Here is a 12529-nt window from a genome sequence, read left to right on the forward strand (position 1 = left end):
TTAATGAGAATTTCAATTACAATTTGATGGCACAAAAAGACAGTAATTTTATTACTGAAGTTAATACTAAAGTAAATTTCTGGTTGAAAAGGTAGTTGCAAACACAATTTGACTGGCCTTATACTAGGTACCTACAGATGTCCAATTTTTTTTTGAAAAGTATCAAATTGAAATAATTCAATTTGTAATGCTTGCTTCCAATCCTTAACACAGTTAGTACCACTGAAAGAAAAGAACAACTATTTAACAGTTTATTTCCATTTTCTGGGGATGCATAATTTAGAACTTCTGAAAACTAACATTTATGCTAAATTCATAAACGTTTTAGCTTACTGATCCAAGCACTATCCGTGTCCATCGCCTACTATGGATGAAGTAACTTTTGTCAATTATCTTTTGGCACACCAGATTTAAAGCCTTGCTGTAAATTTGGTCAAATTATAGACTTACAATTTATTAAATGTTCATTCATAAACACGGAGAATCCATCCATTGGAGCTGCCTAAATAGTGCATGGCAAATAGCTAGTTCATTTATAGCAGAATACTATACCTGCCTCCTGCCTCCTGAAAAATAAATTCCAATAACAAATGTAATTCTAAAGCACAGAGGCTTTGCTTAAAAAAATAAAAAGGCTAACCCCTTAAAAGGCAACCACTGGACTAAGTGCTATTCACTGAGCTTTAGTTAAGTTTTATTCTTTAAGTAAAACTAATATAGATAGTATTAGCACTTCTAAATAAATAACTGTATGTGCAAATATAAAACTTTGATACCTAGGCAATTTTAACCCATAGCACTTAGATTGATTCTTTAAAGACTAGTTAAGCTCCTCTGGATGCCATTATATTATTTCATTTATTTTATTGCACATTATTTGGAATCTATGATGGTTTGTTTAAGAAAATTTATTTTCTTAATAAAATAACAACCTCTGTTCTTTCTGGTCTCTCCCGGTCCATAGTTTTCCTTCTCAATAGTTTTCTTACACCCTTGTCAAACATGAGCTGCTTTTTCATATTGTTCATTGCAGCCTCATTCATCTTTCTCACTTGAGTTATCAGAAATGTTGGGACCTAAATAAAAAAAAATAAAAGGAAGATAAGTTTACATGACAAATAGTTTTCTGAGTGTCATCAGAATCATAAAGGTAAAGAGTTACCCTGAGATAAGATGGACGGCCAATGAATGAATGGATGGATGGATGGATGAATGAACAAATAGCAATAGGACCAGTCACTTTCTTTCAGCTCTAGAAAAGAGTCACATCTGAAAAATCTTGTTAAGAAAACTGCAAGGAGTTGTCCAAGCAGTCTCCAAGAATCAGACACAAGTGAACGAGGTAAAAAAATAATTCTATAGCTCCAGAACCACCATTTTATAAGTGCTTTCACAGGATGAAAACATATATGGTTTCTCATCTTGGTGCCTGCTCTTTTCATGGCCACACAAATCAGATTTTATTTGCATCTACACCATTCACAAATAGTGTCATGGACAGAAGAGTATGAAAAGAGCAATACAGGAATCAGTGAGGTATAAATGTGATATTATTTAATCAGTATTCCTTATAAATTCTTGTAACTTCTAAATATATGGGAAAAACTTACTACTAGGGCTTGGGAAGGCATGACTTTATTGTTGCTGAATTAACACCTAATTCAAACATAAATATCAGCATTATCTTGCAAGGCAGCTAACTTTACATGGGTATATAGATATTTTAACACCCAGACAAAAGGAAGATCTCTGCAAGAAAAAATGGTAATATTATTTAACAGTAAATTGAAATCATTACTTACCATCCATAGGATATCTTGGTATTTAATCAAAAGCCTTACCACATGGGCAGTGGTGGCTGCTGCTAGCATCTCTTCTTGATTGGCATGTTTGCCTTTGTAGATGAAGAGGTTTGGGGCAACAATCATGGAGACATTCCATAAAGTCATTTTATTTTTATTTTCATTAGCAACTACTTTCTTCAAAAACTGCAGAAGGGCCTAAATAAAAATCAATAAAATCACTGATATTTATTGATAAACACTGATGTTAATTGTATTTTGTAACTGTATTATATACTGTGACTGTATACAATAGTATAAAACTATATATTTAAGATATTTTCATTCATCCATCAATGTGTCACTCATCTCATAAGATGATCGAAGGTATCATTAAAATTGTGCAAACTAAAGGTTTGTTGTACAAATTATTCCATTTGGTGCATATATACCAGTACAAAGGGTTACCTACTAAGTAATCAAGTATGAATCACCCAATATCCTATATGATTCTCAACTCAATTTAATGTCCATTTGATTTGAAAAACTGAAGTTTCACTCAGCCTCATTAAATACATTTATAAAGCTCTTTTCCTGAAAATTCAGAGAAAAGGTTTGGCACTCAATAAATCATGGACACAACACTGCTGGTCTTTTCACTTTAAAAATGTAGAAATGATCTGGGAGTTTTGGAAGCTGGGAGGTTCCAGACTGAGGAAATTGCCTAAGAACAAGAAAGTGGCAGGTTTGTTGAGGCTTGGGGAATTTTGTTTATTGCATTTATTACTGGATTGCAGGAACATTATCAAATACAGATTGATGTCAAACCCTGTTGAACAACATGCCTACCTTGGCTGCATCGCGACTAGCATCGGGAAGAAGCATGATCAGCAAATGCAAAGCTTGAAGCTGCAGTTTGATTTTGGAGGTTTCTAAGAATGAAAGATCAGAAAAAGCCCGTAAAACAACTGAAGTGGGCTATCTGGTAGGAATCTAGCATGACATATAAAGCTGTGGTTTTTAGTGAATGTCACAGGTAACTGTTAAAGGTACTTGTCAAATAGGAAGATAGTGGCCCACTGAATCAAATAAGAAGTAAACTTCATTCAGTATTCCTTCCTCAATAGCTTTAAGGAATAGGACAGAAAGGAAAAGACAAAGACTGGTTTTAAGCTGTGACAGAGATGTACAATGGCAATGATATAAATTATATTTTGTTAAAGCTGTTAGCTGACAAGCTGTTACTAAAATTATCTTCAGTGAATGGGTTTAATTTTTTTAGGCATGTTGATTCTAGAGATTTTATTAATTCGTAATTTACTGATAAATTTCCAAATGTCTGAAATAATATAGCGTCTCCTGCTTGAGCAGCCGGTTGGACTAAAAGACTTCCAAGGTCCTTTCAAAATCTGTTATTCTGTATTCTGTATATCAAAATCTTCACTGTTCATAATTTGCACCTAAACCCAATGCTTATGTCAAGAACAACTCTACAGAAAAAAGTGCATATAGAATGACATCATTTGTGAAAACTAATTTTAAAAGGAAATAATAAGTAATGGGGATGATAAGTAATAAATATGTTAATCATGGGTGGAAAAACAATATGGACAATGGGACAAGATTAGCTTATATTTGGGAGAATAAGATCCTGAACAATCTATGTCAGATTTGTGCTATTCCTGAGTTTTAAAGTCATCAGACCTGACATTTGAAGTGACATCTGATCATTCTTGTGTCTCTTCTTTGATGATTGAATCCCTAATCCATTTAACTTTTAAATTTTTAGTTTCATATTATGCTAAATATAATTTTGTAATCAGTTAAGTGAAAATTTTGACAGTGCAAAGTAAAGTTCTGGATATCAATAACTTATCAAATATATCCCAAGAATGTACTAAGGGCATGTATAAAAATTTTTTAGAAAATAAAATGGTGATGTTTGTTGAAAAAGAAAGCCTTAGTAACATGGAGGTGGCAAAGAATAAACCAGGTAGTTAGAAAAAGTATTATAACTCTCATTAGTTTACTTTTTCATACATTGTGCCTATTGAAAAATACTGTGTATGTAAGATGATTAGTTTCTATGGGCATCCCGTTACACACATTCTACATATCAAGTTTGCCTACTGGTTTCCTGCAGGAAACCTACAGCTCTTACAATTTGTTAGATCTATTGTGCAATCTACCTTTAAAAATTGGCAATATGCTGCATACTTTTTAATACCCCACTAAGAGCACTATTTTTAGTCTTAGCTAAATTCTGTTCTATTATTAACGATGTTAGAATTGAATGTGTTAATAGCTCTAGCCTGTCCACACGCTGGCACAAGTCTTAATTATTTTACCGCTCTTGCCTGGGAGCAAAATAAATAAAGAAAAACAGACAAGATCATTTTGATGGCATCAGATGAATAGTCTATTCAGATTGGGACATTCCTCTGGAGTCCAAGCAAAAAACAAAAAAACCCAAATCTCATTATGATTGCATTTGTATATTTATTTTGATATTGTTAATCCTTCTGCCAGAATAGTCTAATTTATATTTCCTTTTCTTAATGTTTTTACTAACCTCTGGATTATTGTAAAGATAATAAAAAAATGACAACCCACAACAGAAGCATTTGATAAAGCAATGATTAAGAAAATATTATTTTGTACTTACTCACATACTATAGATTCATATTCAAGACTAGGGATTTTTTCACAACCAAAACTGAGTATGGATTTACTTCTTAATTTCTATGCAGTATTGGTAATTTTCCCCATTTATTTATTTAGTCAGTCTCAAGTGTGCAGCATTATATAGTGTGGAAAACATCTGCTTGGACTATTAAAATACTATATCCTTCACAAGGAAGCCTTGTCTTTTGTGATTCATTCCCTACATAGCTGATATTATCTGGGTCACATACAGGCCATTTTTCATTATCGCTTGCCAATCAGTTCTTTGATGTCTGAAAAACCATAATTTTTAGTTCAAAGGACAAGTCTTCTATATAACATAATACACCTCTGTCTTGATATCTGAAAATAATTCATTTCAATACTTTGTCTTTCTAAAAGCAGAGTGACTCTGCTATGTCATATAACAGATTTAAATCTTGTCTGCACATGCAGAAGGTGCAAGGATAAGAAAAGAGTCTAGAAATTAATCCTATAATAAAGTGACACTTTTGCTGTCTCTGTTTAAAACAAAACCCTGAAATTACAGAGTCAGCAACCTGTAAAACCCCAGGCATTATTGAATAACTTCAAGCAGTTCTATTCATTAGCTATTCTTTCTAGGAGTTATTCTTGAACAAGATGTAAAACAAAACTGGTTACCTAATTCTGTTACTGACCATGAAAAATAATGGCCTGACACTAAATTATTGCTATTGTTACTGAAGGCTTTGGCATATGCAGTAGGGTTGCATTTTCTCAATTATTTTAATTTAATTAATGATTGGATTGATTAAATGTATAGTGGTCCAGCCCATAATTTTTTAATAATTCTATCATAAATACCAGTTCCACCTAGGTACTATTCAGGTTTTGCTTGCTTGTTTTTATTTTTCGCTATTCTCTTCATTTTGAAGCTAGGCCAGTTTAAATGGATATGAAAGAGTCTATTCTAAATAACAGTAATTCTATTAAAAGCAATAACAACAATAAGCTTTTTAATGAATCCTGAGGCGCCTTACACTGAGGAGTGGTAGATGTATGCTCTCCTTATAGTCTCTTAAGAAAAAAGACCATGACTAATGCTTGCAGAGCTATTTCCAAGATCCCAAAATTAGATTAGGCACAAAGTACTCATGTAATACACCACTACAATCTGGAAATGGTTTTGGAGACTAGAGTAAAAACCCCAATTTACTTTTCACTGATGGGAAAACCATATTTGCTATTGGGAAATGACAATCCAACCTGAACACAATTTTGCAGTCGGTTGAAAAATCTTAACTGAAGCATTGTAAAATTATCTTTCCAAAAATCCAGACAGAACCACTAAATGCTGTCTGTTAATCTAGCTTCTTGCCCATTGAATGAATCTAAAGCAAGACATCTTTCATCCAGTGTCAATACATTTGATTTCTATTTCCTAAGAGCATACCTTTTATCTGTCTCTATTAAAATTCTGTAAAAATTATTTACAGCCCATTTATTTAACCTGTCAAATTCAATTTGAATTCTACTTAATGATAAATCCTTGAGAAACCATTGTTAAAACACTGTTTAAGAGGTATTTTTTGAGGCCACCTAATTGTTGCAACACCATGGTATAACTTTCTTGCTATGTCATGTATCATAAGTTTTACTATAAATCATATGCTTTACTAAAAATCACTTTTAGGTACCTGCAGAGTCTGCCTTAGGAGGCAGAGATAACAATGATTGCAAAGCCTTCTAGACCTGAAACACTTCAAAGCCTATGAAGGACTTTGAACTCTCCTAATTTAATATGCTAGTTGGAAGCAGGATCCATGTCCCTTCAGTGAATCTGTCTCAATGAACTGATTTAATCAAAACGTCATCAGTTTGAAAAATTCCTTCAAATTTTTCACACAGTCCTAGGGATAATTTATCATTCACCATCAGTTTATATGAAAGTACTGAACCATATTAGAAGATTTGTAAATGGAATAGAAGCAACATTGTCTTTCTAACCCAAGATAAAGGGGGCATAAGTGGATTGATTGGCATCAATTTCTGGCAGTTTATTTTAATCCTGTGATACAGACTATCCTGACTCAACCAATTATCTCACTGAAATCACTGGCAGTTTTGCCTTTGGCAGGGAATATATATCCTGCATGGATGAAAGTATAAAAAGTAGCTAGGGGACAAGACATTACAATAATAAACAACATGGAACCGTCTCCCAAAAGTTCCTCTTTCCACAGTCCAAAAAGTGTTTTTTTTTTTATTAAAAGGGATAATGCCACAGACATCATATGAAACATCATAACATTTCTGTCTGCAAAAGATTCTTACTACCAGACTGGAATCATAAAAAATTAACTGTTTTTAGATGATCAGAACTGTTTAAAAATTCACAGAAATATCTTTCAACAAAGCTGGACTTTAGATAATCAGATCTGTAATCTTCCCTTAAAACCACCTCTTAGTACCACACTGAGCGTCTAAAAATCATAGACTAAGACTGTGCACATTTTAAAAGTACAGTTTCATTTAATTGTTTTAATTAAAAATAATTTGAGCTTAAAACATTCTTCAGAGTTAAAAAGGGGTTGTTCCCACTATACCAGAACTGTTTTAAGGCTGAAGCAGCTCTGCTTTTATTATGAAACGGGGATTTTGAGCTGAAAATGTGGCTATTTCAAGCTTGAAATATTCTCCATGTGATAGAGCCTGACATAAACGCAAAGTAGTATGCCAAACAAAATGAAGTTTTTTAAAAAATTAACTTTTGTTTGGGCAAAATTCATTGACTTCAGTTAGCATTACACAATTTTTCTTTCTTCATACTGTACAAATTAAATTGTAATCATAATTAAAATAAAATTATATTTTATTAAAACAAAAAAGGGGGGGAACCCACATAGAATTCCATAGAATTATACCACAATTATATAAAAATATGAAATCTGAAATCACTGAAATTATTCAATGACAATTTAAAATAAAATTGTCTATTATTAATGAGGATATAAAACAAAATATTGATAACAGGGTGCATACTTATGTACTGATATTAGCATATTGAAGTTGAGATATTTTAAATTTGAAAGGTATACTTTGTGAAGTACCATGCTCTCTTGCTTCTAAAAAAGAAACGGGCACATTATTTCTTTTCATGTTGCGCCAATGGCTTCGTCCAATGCTTTCAATGGGGTATTGGAAAATGTTGTCAGAGACTTCTACTCATGTGCACTGCAGGTCTAGAAACTGGAGGAAGTGTTGGAACGACATAAAACACCCCAGTAAGTTATTTCACTTTTGTGTTCTGACAAGTGAAGAGCAGTGTTGCACATCATTATATCACTATTGTCACGTTGTCTAGGTCGAACAACATTGGGACACTAAACTGCAAGTCTGGCTCAAATTATGCCTTGGTTACACACTGAGGCAAGTCATTTTGTGCTTTGTTTACTTCTGGCTTATCATGAGGTAGAACTGCAGCCCTTTGCACTGGACTGTGGAATAATGAGATGTATGTAACTTAAATTATATAGATTATTTTACAATACCGTAGATTTGTCGCTGAGACTGAGTTCTTTCTATTAACAAACTGCTTATACATTTTTCAAGTTATAAATATTATGAACGTGGTCTCTATTTTGAAAGAGTAACACCTAAATCTGAGAGATGGTATCTATAGATATAGCCAAAAAATTCACTTTTTACTTTTCCCTCTCTTCATTTTTCTCTCTATTATATGGCATGCACGGCATATTCTACCCAACTATCCAGACTTGGTACTTGAGCTGGAGATTGCAACCACACAGATTTAATAGAAGCAAATCCGAAATACACATGTCCCCTGTGGCAAAGCAACAGGAGTTACGTGTATTGATATAGAGTTGCAGCTGAAATGGAGATAAGTAGATAAGGCTGCTGAAATTAAAAAATACTACAGTGCTTAATTTTTTAATAAAAACAATTGGTGTGTGAAACACTGAGTCCTCCCTACTTACTTTCTATTAATGTGATAAAAGCAGGCAAATATTCCACAGGGAAGAGAGGACTTGGTAGTTCTCGTACAAACATTTTCAGTAGTCCTGCGGCATCATTATTGCGGACTTGATCCCAGTCAAAAGTATCATCATCAAATTTTGCTTCAATTTCTTGGCGAAGACTCTACAGGATAAGCAAATGTGTCTAATGTTAAACATGACCACTGATAAAAGCAATTGTGTTATATTTTATTGTTTCTAACTTTATTAGACAGAATACAGTATTTATCAATGAAGTTATTATTAAATTGATATAATTAATATAAAATTAATAAATTAATGTTACAAACTATATTTTTTTTTATATATATATATATATATACACATACATACATACATACATACATACATACAGTAGTTTGCTCCTGGATTAAGTATAACACTTTTAAACAGCTTACATAGTTTAACTATCAATATCAAACATATTTAAGTTTTTACAAATAATACTCAATTCAATTAGACAAGCTGTACTTTAATTATATGTAGACTCAAGACTTTGCAATTTAGCAGTGAGCAGTGCATTAGAATAATGAAAGAGCCTCTTTTCTCACAGTATTTTCTAACCCTGAAGCAGCTATCATGGGAAATTTTAAGTTAAGCAGAGCAATTCCACTGACAAAGTAGTGCACAGGCAAAAATAAAATTAAAATCTGCTCCACGTCTGCATTGTGGTGGATACCTCCCATGACAGATCCTTGTTGTTCTAGTAATGTTCATGAAGCAAGAAATATAAAAGATAATAAAGGCATTTGAACTAATGATATACATATCATTCTAAAACCTCTTATTTATCTTCTTAAATTTGTAATCCCACACAATATCTACATAGCACAGCTCTTGCCTGCACTGAAACATGGCCCAGCTGGCACCAACCTTTTATAGATACAAGTAGAAATTAAAGACCACAGAAGCCTCTTTGAGTCTTTATTCAGCTGCTACATTCAAAGAATAATCTTAAATCAGAACCACATGTATTTTCTTTAAGAAATGGGAATGCTTTCAAATGGAAATGTCAACATAATAAACAATGGCTTTGAATGGTTAAATCTGGTTCAGCTTTAAAAATATCCTTTTCTGTTTCCACTTTTTGGCTAACATTAAATGATTCAATAACTGAAATTAAAAGTATTACATTTTCATTTTTCCTAGGGATTTTTGGCTTTTATTCTAATACAGGGAAGTCTAACCTAGTAAAAACATATCACGGTGGCTCAGAAGACAAATAAAGAAAACAGATAAGGCAGTTTATAAACTGTATGAAATCTAATGCTGACAGTATTATCCTTGCTGCAATATAAAATAGTTGGAACAGACAAAATGTTGAATGTTTATGAAATGACTGGCTGGAAAAAAAATCAAAGCTGAAGATACAAGATACTTCAGATAATGTGGAAAGGGGCTTCTAATGCATTTGGGTTTTTTTTAGTTGTAATTAGATTTTTTTTAGATCTGTATCCAGTCGTTCTTCAATGCAGAATGTATAGCATTCACCTCACCTGTTTCCCCTCACAGCAGCCCTGCCAGAGAGGCAAGAGTGACCAATCCAAAGTCACCCATTGAGTGTCCATGACTAGAGGTGAATTTGAACTTGGTCTTCCTTATCCTAGCTTAACACTACATTGCTTCTTACTGGTAATCTCAGCAAATTAGCTCTTTATCAGTAGGAAATCTGATGCATAGAACTGGTAAGATAGAATTATGTATCTGAGACTATAGTAATGTAGTATGGCTATTCGCTCTTGGGTTTTGTAGATACTTCTAAAAGAAAAAGATAGATAAGATGACTTCTTTACAAGTAGTATCAGCTTATATTTTATTTTGAATAATCTCTCCTATAGTAATGGAATTTTGTGTTCTTTGAATTACACATTTGCATAATTGAATATAATTGGCAAGGTTGACAGAGGTGCTTCCAAATTGAGGGCCTTGGTAAGATATCTTCCTTGGAGATTTTGTTTAGGTGGAAGTCTAGGCTCTTTTTTCCTCTGTCTTTGCCTTTCCTCTTTGTCTCCTTCACATCTATTATTTGCTGCTTCACTTCAGCATGTTTATTTAATATTTAAAAGAGATTATATCACCCATCTTCAGGAAAGCATGATGCCGGGGGTGGGGGGGTGGGGGGGGGATAATGCATTATGCTATGATGTGTCTATACCTTCAAAGATCAGAATCATGCAAGCCATGTATTCTCTGTAACAATCCATGGAAATGAAAATTGGAATCTGAAGATTATTGACTTTGGAACTTTGATATTGGAAAAAAATTCCTGAGAATACCATGAACAGTTAAGGGGAAAAAAACAAACGAAAAATTAAAATCCAGAATTGTCACTAGAGGTACAAATGAACAATCTCTTCCTTTGGATACTTTATACAAAGACCCAGTTCTCTGGAAAAAAATTCTAATACTGAGAAAGGCAGAAGGAAAGAGAAAAGGGAATGACCATCAACAAGGTGAATGGACTCAGTTATAGTGACAATAGGTGATCATTGAAAGATCTGAAAGACCAAGTTAGGGACTTACCATCATGAAAAAAATCTATGTGGCTACTAGGAGTCAATAATTACCTGATTTGCAGAAATAGGATACTGGATAGAAAATACCTATTTGTCATTAATTTACCTGTTGTTTTTACTGAGCATATTTAATATTCAATATGGGGAGAGAGCCACTTCGGTAGTGGCTAAAAGATAGGGCTAGAAACCAGGAGGCCTTCTTGGGCACAAGTCAGGTGGGTGAACTTGGTCCAATCACTTTCTCTCAGCCATAAGAAGGAGGGAATGGCAAATCACTTCTGAAAAACTTTGCCAAGAAAACTGCAGGGACTTGTCCAGACAATCTCTGAGAATTGAATAAAAGAAAAAAGAAAAAGAAAAAGAACGGGGGAAAACTCTTAAGAGATTGTTTGGAGTCAATTGGAGAAAGATTGCTTTGGGATGAACAAAGTCAGTTGCATGGGGCAACCATAAGACCTCTTTGCCAATGCTTTATAAAATTGCAGGCTGCTAATGATTTTCCTTTTGCATGCTTTGACGTACCTCTCGGAAATTGAATCCAAAGCTGTGCGTAGATCTAGCATTCAACTTTCTTTTTGTCCCAACAATGTTCTAACAATGTTTTTATCCACCAAACTGAGATTTTTGTGACATTTTTGTTGTGTAACAACTATAACATTGAGAACACTATTAATATATATGATAAATAGTTTATTTTATGTGTGTGTGTATATGTATACGTACGTATATGTATGTTCACACAGAACTTGCCCATAAATGATTTTCTCCGTATATCAATATCAAAGGTCTTTAATTTTGAAAGAGAAAACTGTTTACCTTCACTCTGCAAGCAGATCCAGGCACTCGAAGAATACCTTCTGTTTCCAGACCAGTTTCCTCAAGTTTGAGCAATAACTATGTCATAATAAACAAAGTACTTTTATGAATTTTTTTAGTGCAGAGATTTTTAAAAATATAGAGACATTTTTACAACAATTGGCTCCTGCGAACGTAAAACATTATGCCTCACCAAAATAATCTGTGTGGTTAAGTAATCAGAACTAGTCCAAATTCCTAAGTGGCTTTTTTTTTATTAGTTTTTGAATTCTGTCTACTGAGTGAGAAGCTTAAAGATAACAGATACCCTGAACTTTTGCCCAGACAAAAATTTAGCAAGAAGTTAAAACTTTCTGTTGAAGGAATTGTTAGGACTCTTTAGGAAATAAAATAGTATTATATTCTTCTTAATAATAATAATAATAACAACAATAAGAATAATAACAACAGCAATAGCAACAACTCATCACTAAATTCTAACATTATTCTTAGTAAGCAAAATAAAAGCAAGAGATAAAACAACTGTTCCTATTTTATCATTTAAGGAAGAGTCAGCAAGCTGATGTTTTGTACCTAGTGGTGACTATGTTATTTTTTTCTAGAGCAGGGCCTCCAATTGGAAACTTCTAGAAGGACTGGAATGTAGGTCCCAGAATTCCTAGATATTCTGTGACCAAACTATTGGAATTCTTGGGGCTGTTGTCCAAGATCCATTGGGAGGCTTCAGGTTGAG

The 12529-nt window shown here is 33.3% G+C and overlaps 1 protein-coding gene across 2 annotated transcripts in view; it reads right to left on the reverse strand.

Moving 5' to 3' along the window:
* The window catches only part of ARHGAP28 (Rho GTPase activating protein 28), a 74491-nt gene that overhangs the window by 6667 nt on the left and 55295 nt on the right, over positions 1–12529 (reverse strand). For both annotated transcript variants that reach the window (XM_026699157.2, XM_087931099.1), the window contains exons 8-12: positions 11797–11874; positions 8426–8588; positions 2631–2713; positions 1803–2000; positions 933–1076 (exon numbers count right to left, since the gene is read on the reverse strand). In XM_026699157.2, coding sequence (XP_026554942.1) covers positions 933–1076; positions 1803–2000; positions 2631–2713; positions 8426–8588; positions 11797–11874 — 666 coding nt within the window. The remainder of the gene's footprint in view (positions 1–932; positions 1077–1802; positions 2001–2630; positions 2714–8425; positions 8589–11796; positions 11875–12529) is intronic.

The sequence above is a fragment of the Pseudonaja textilis genome, chromosome 3 (genome assembly GCF_049901715.1).
Source record: "Pseudonaja textilis isolate UNSWEBS1 chromosome 3, rPseTex1.2, whole genome shotgun sequence".
Classification (NCBI taxonomy): Eukaryota; Metazoa; Chordata; class Lepidosauria; order Squamata; family Elapidae; genus Pseudonaja; species Pseudonaja textilis.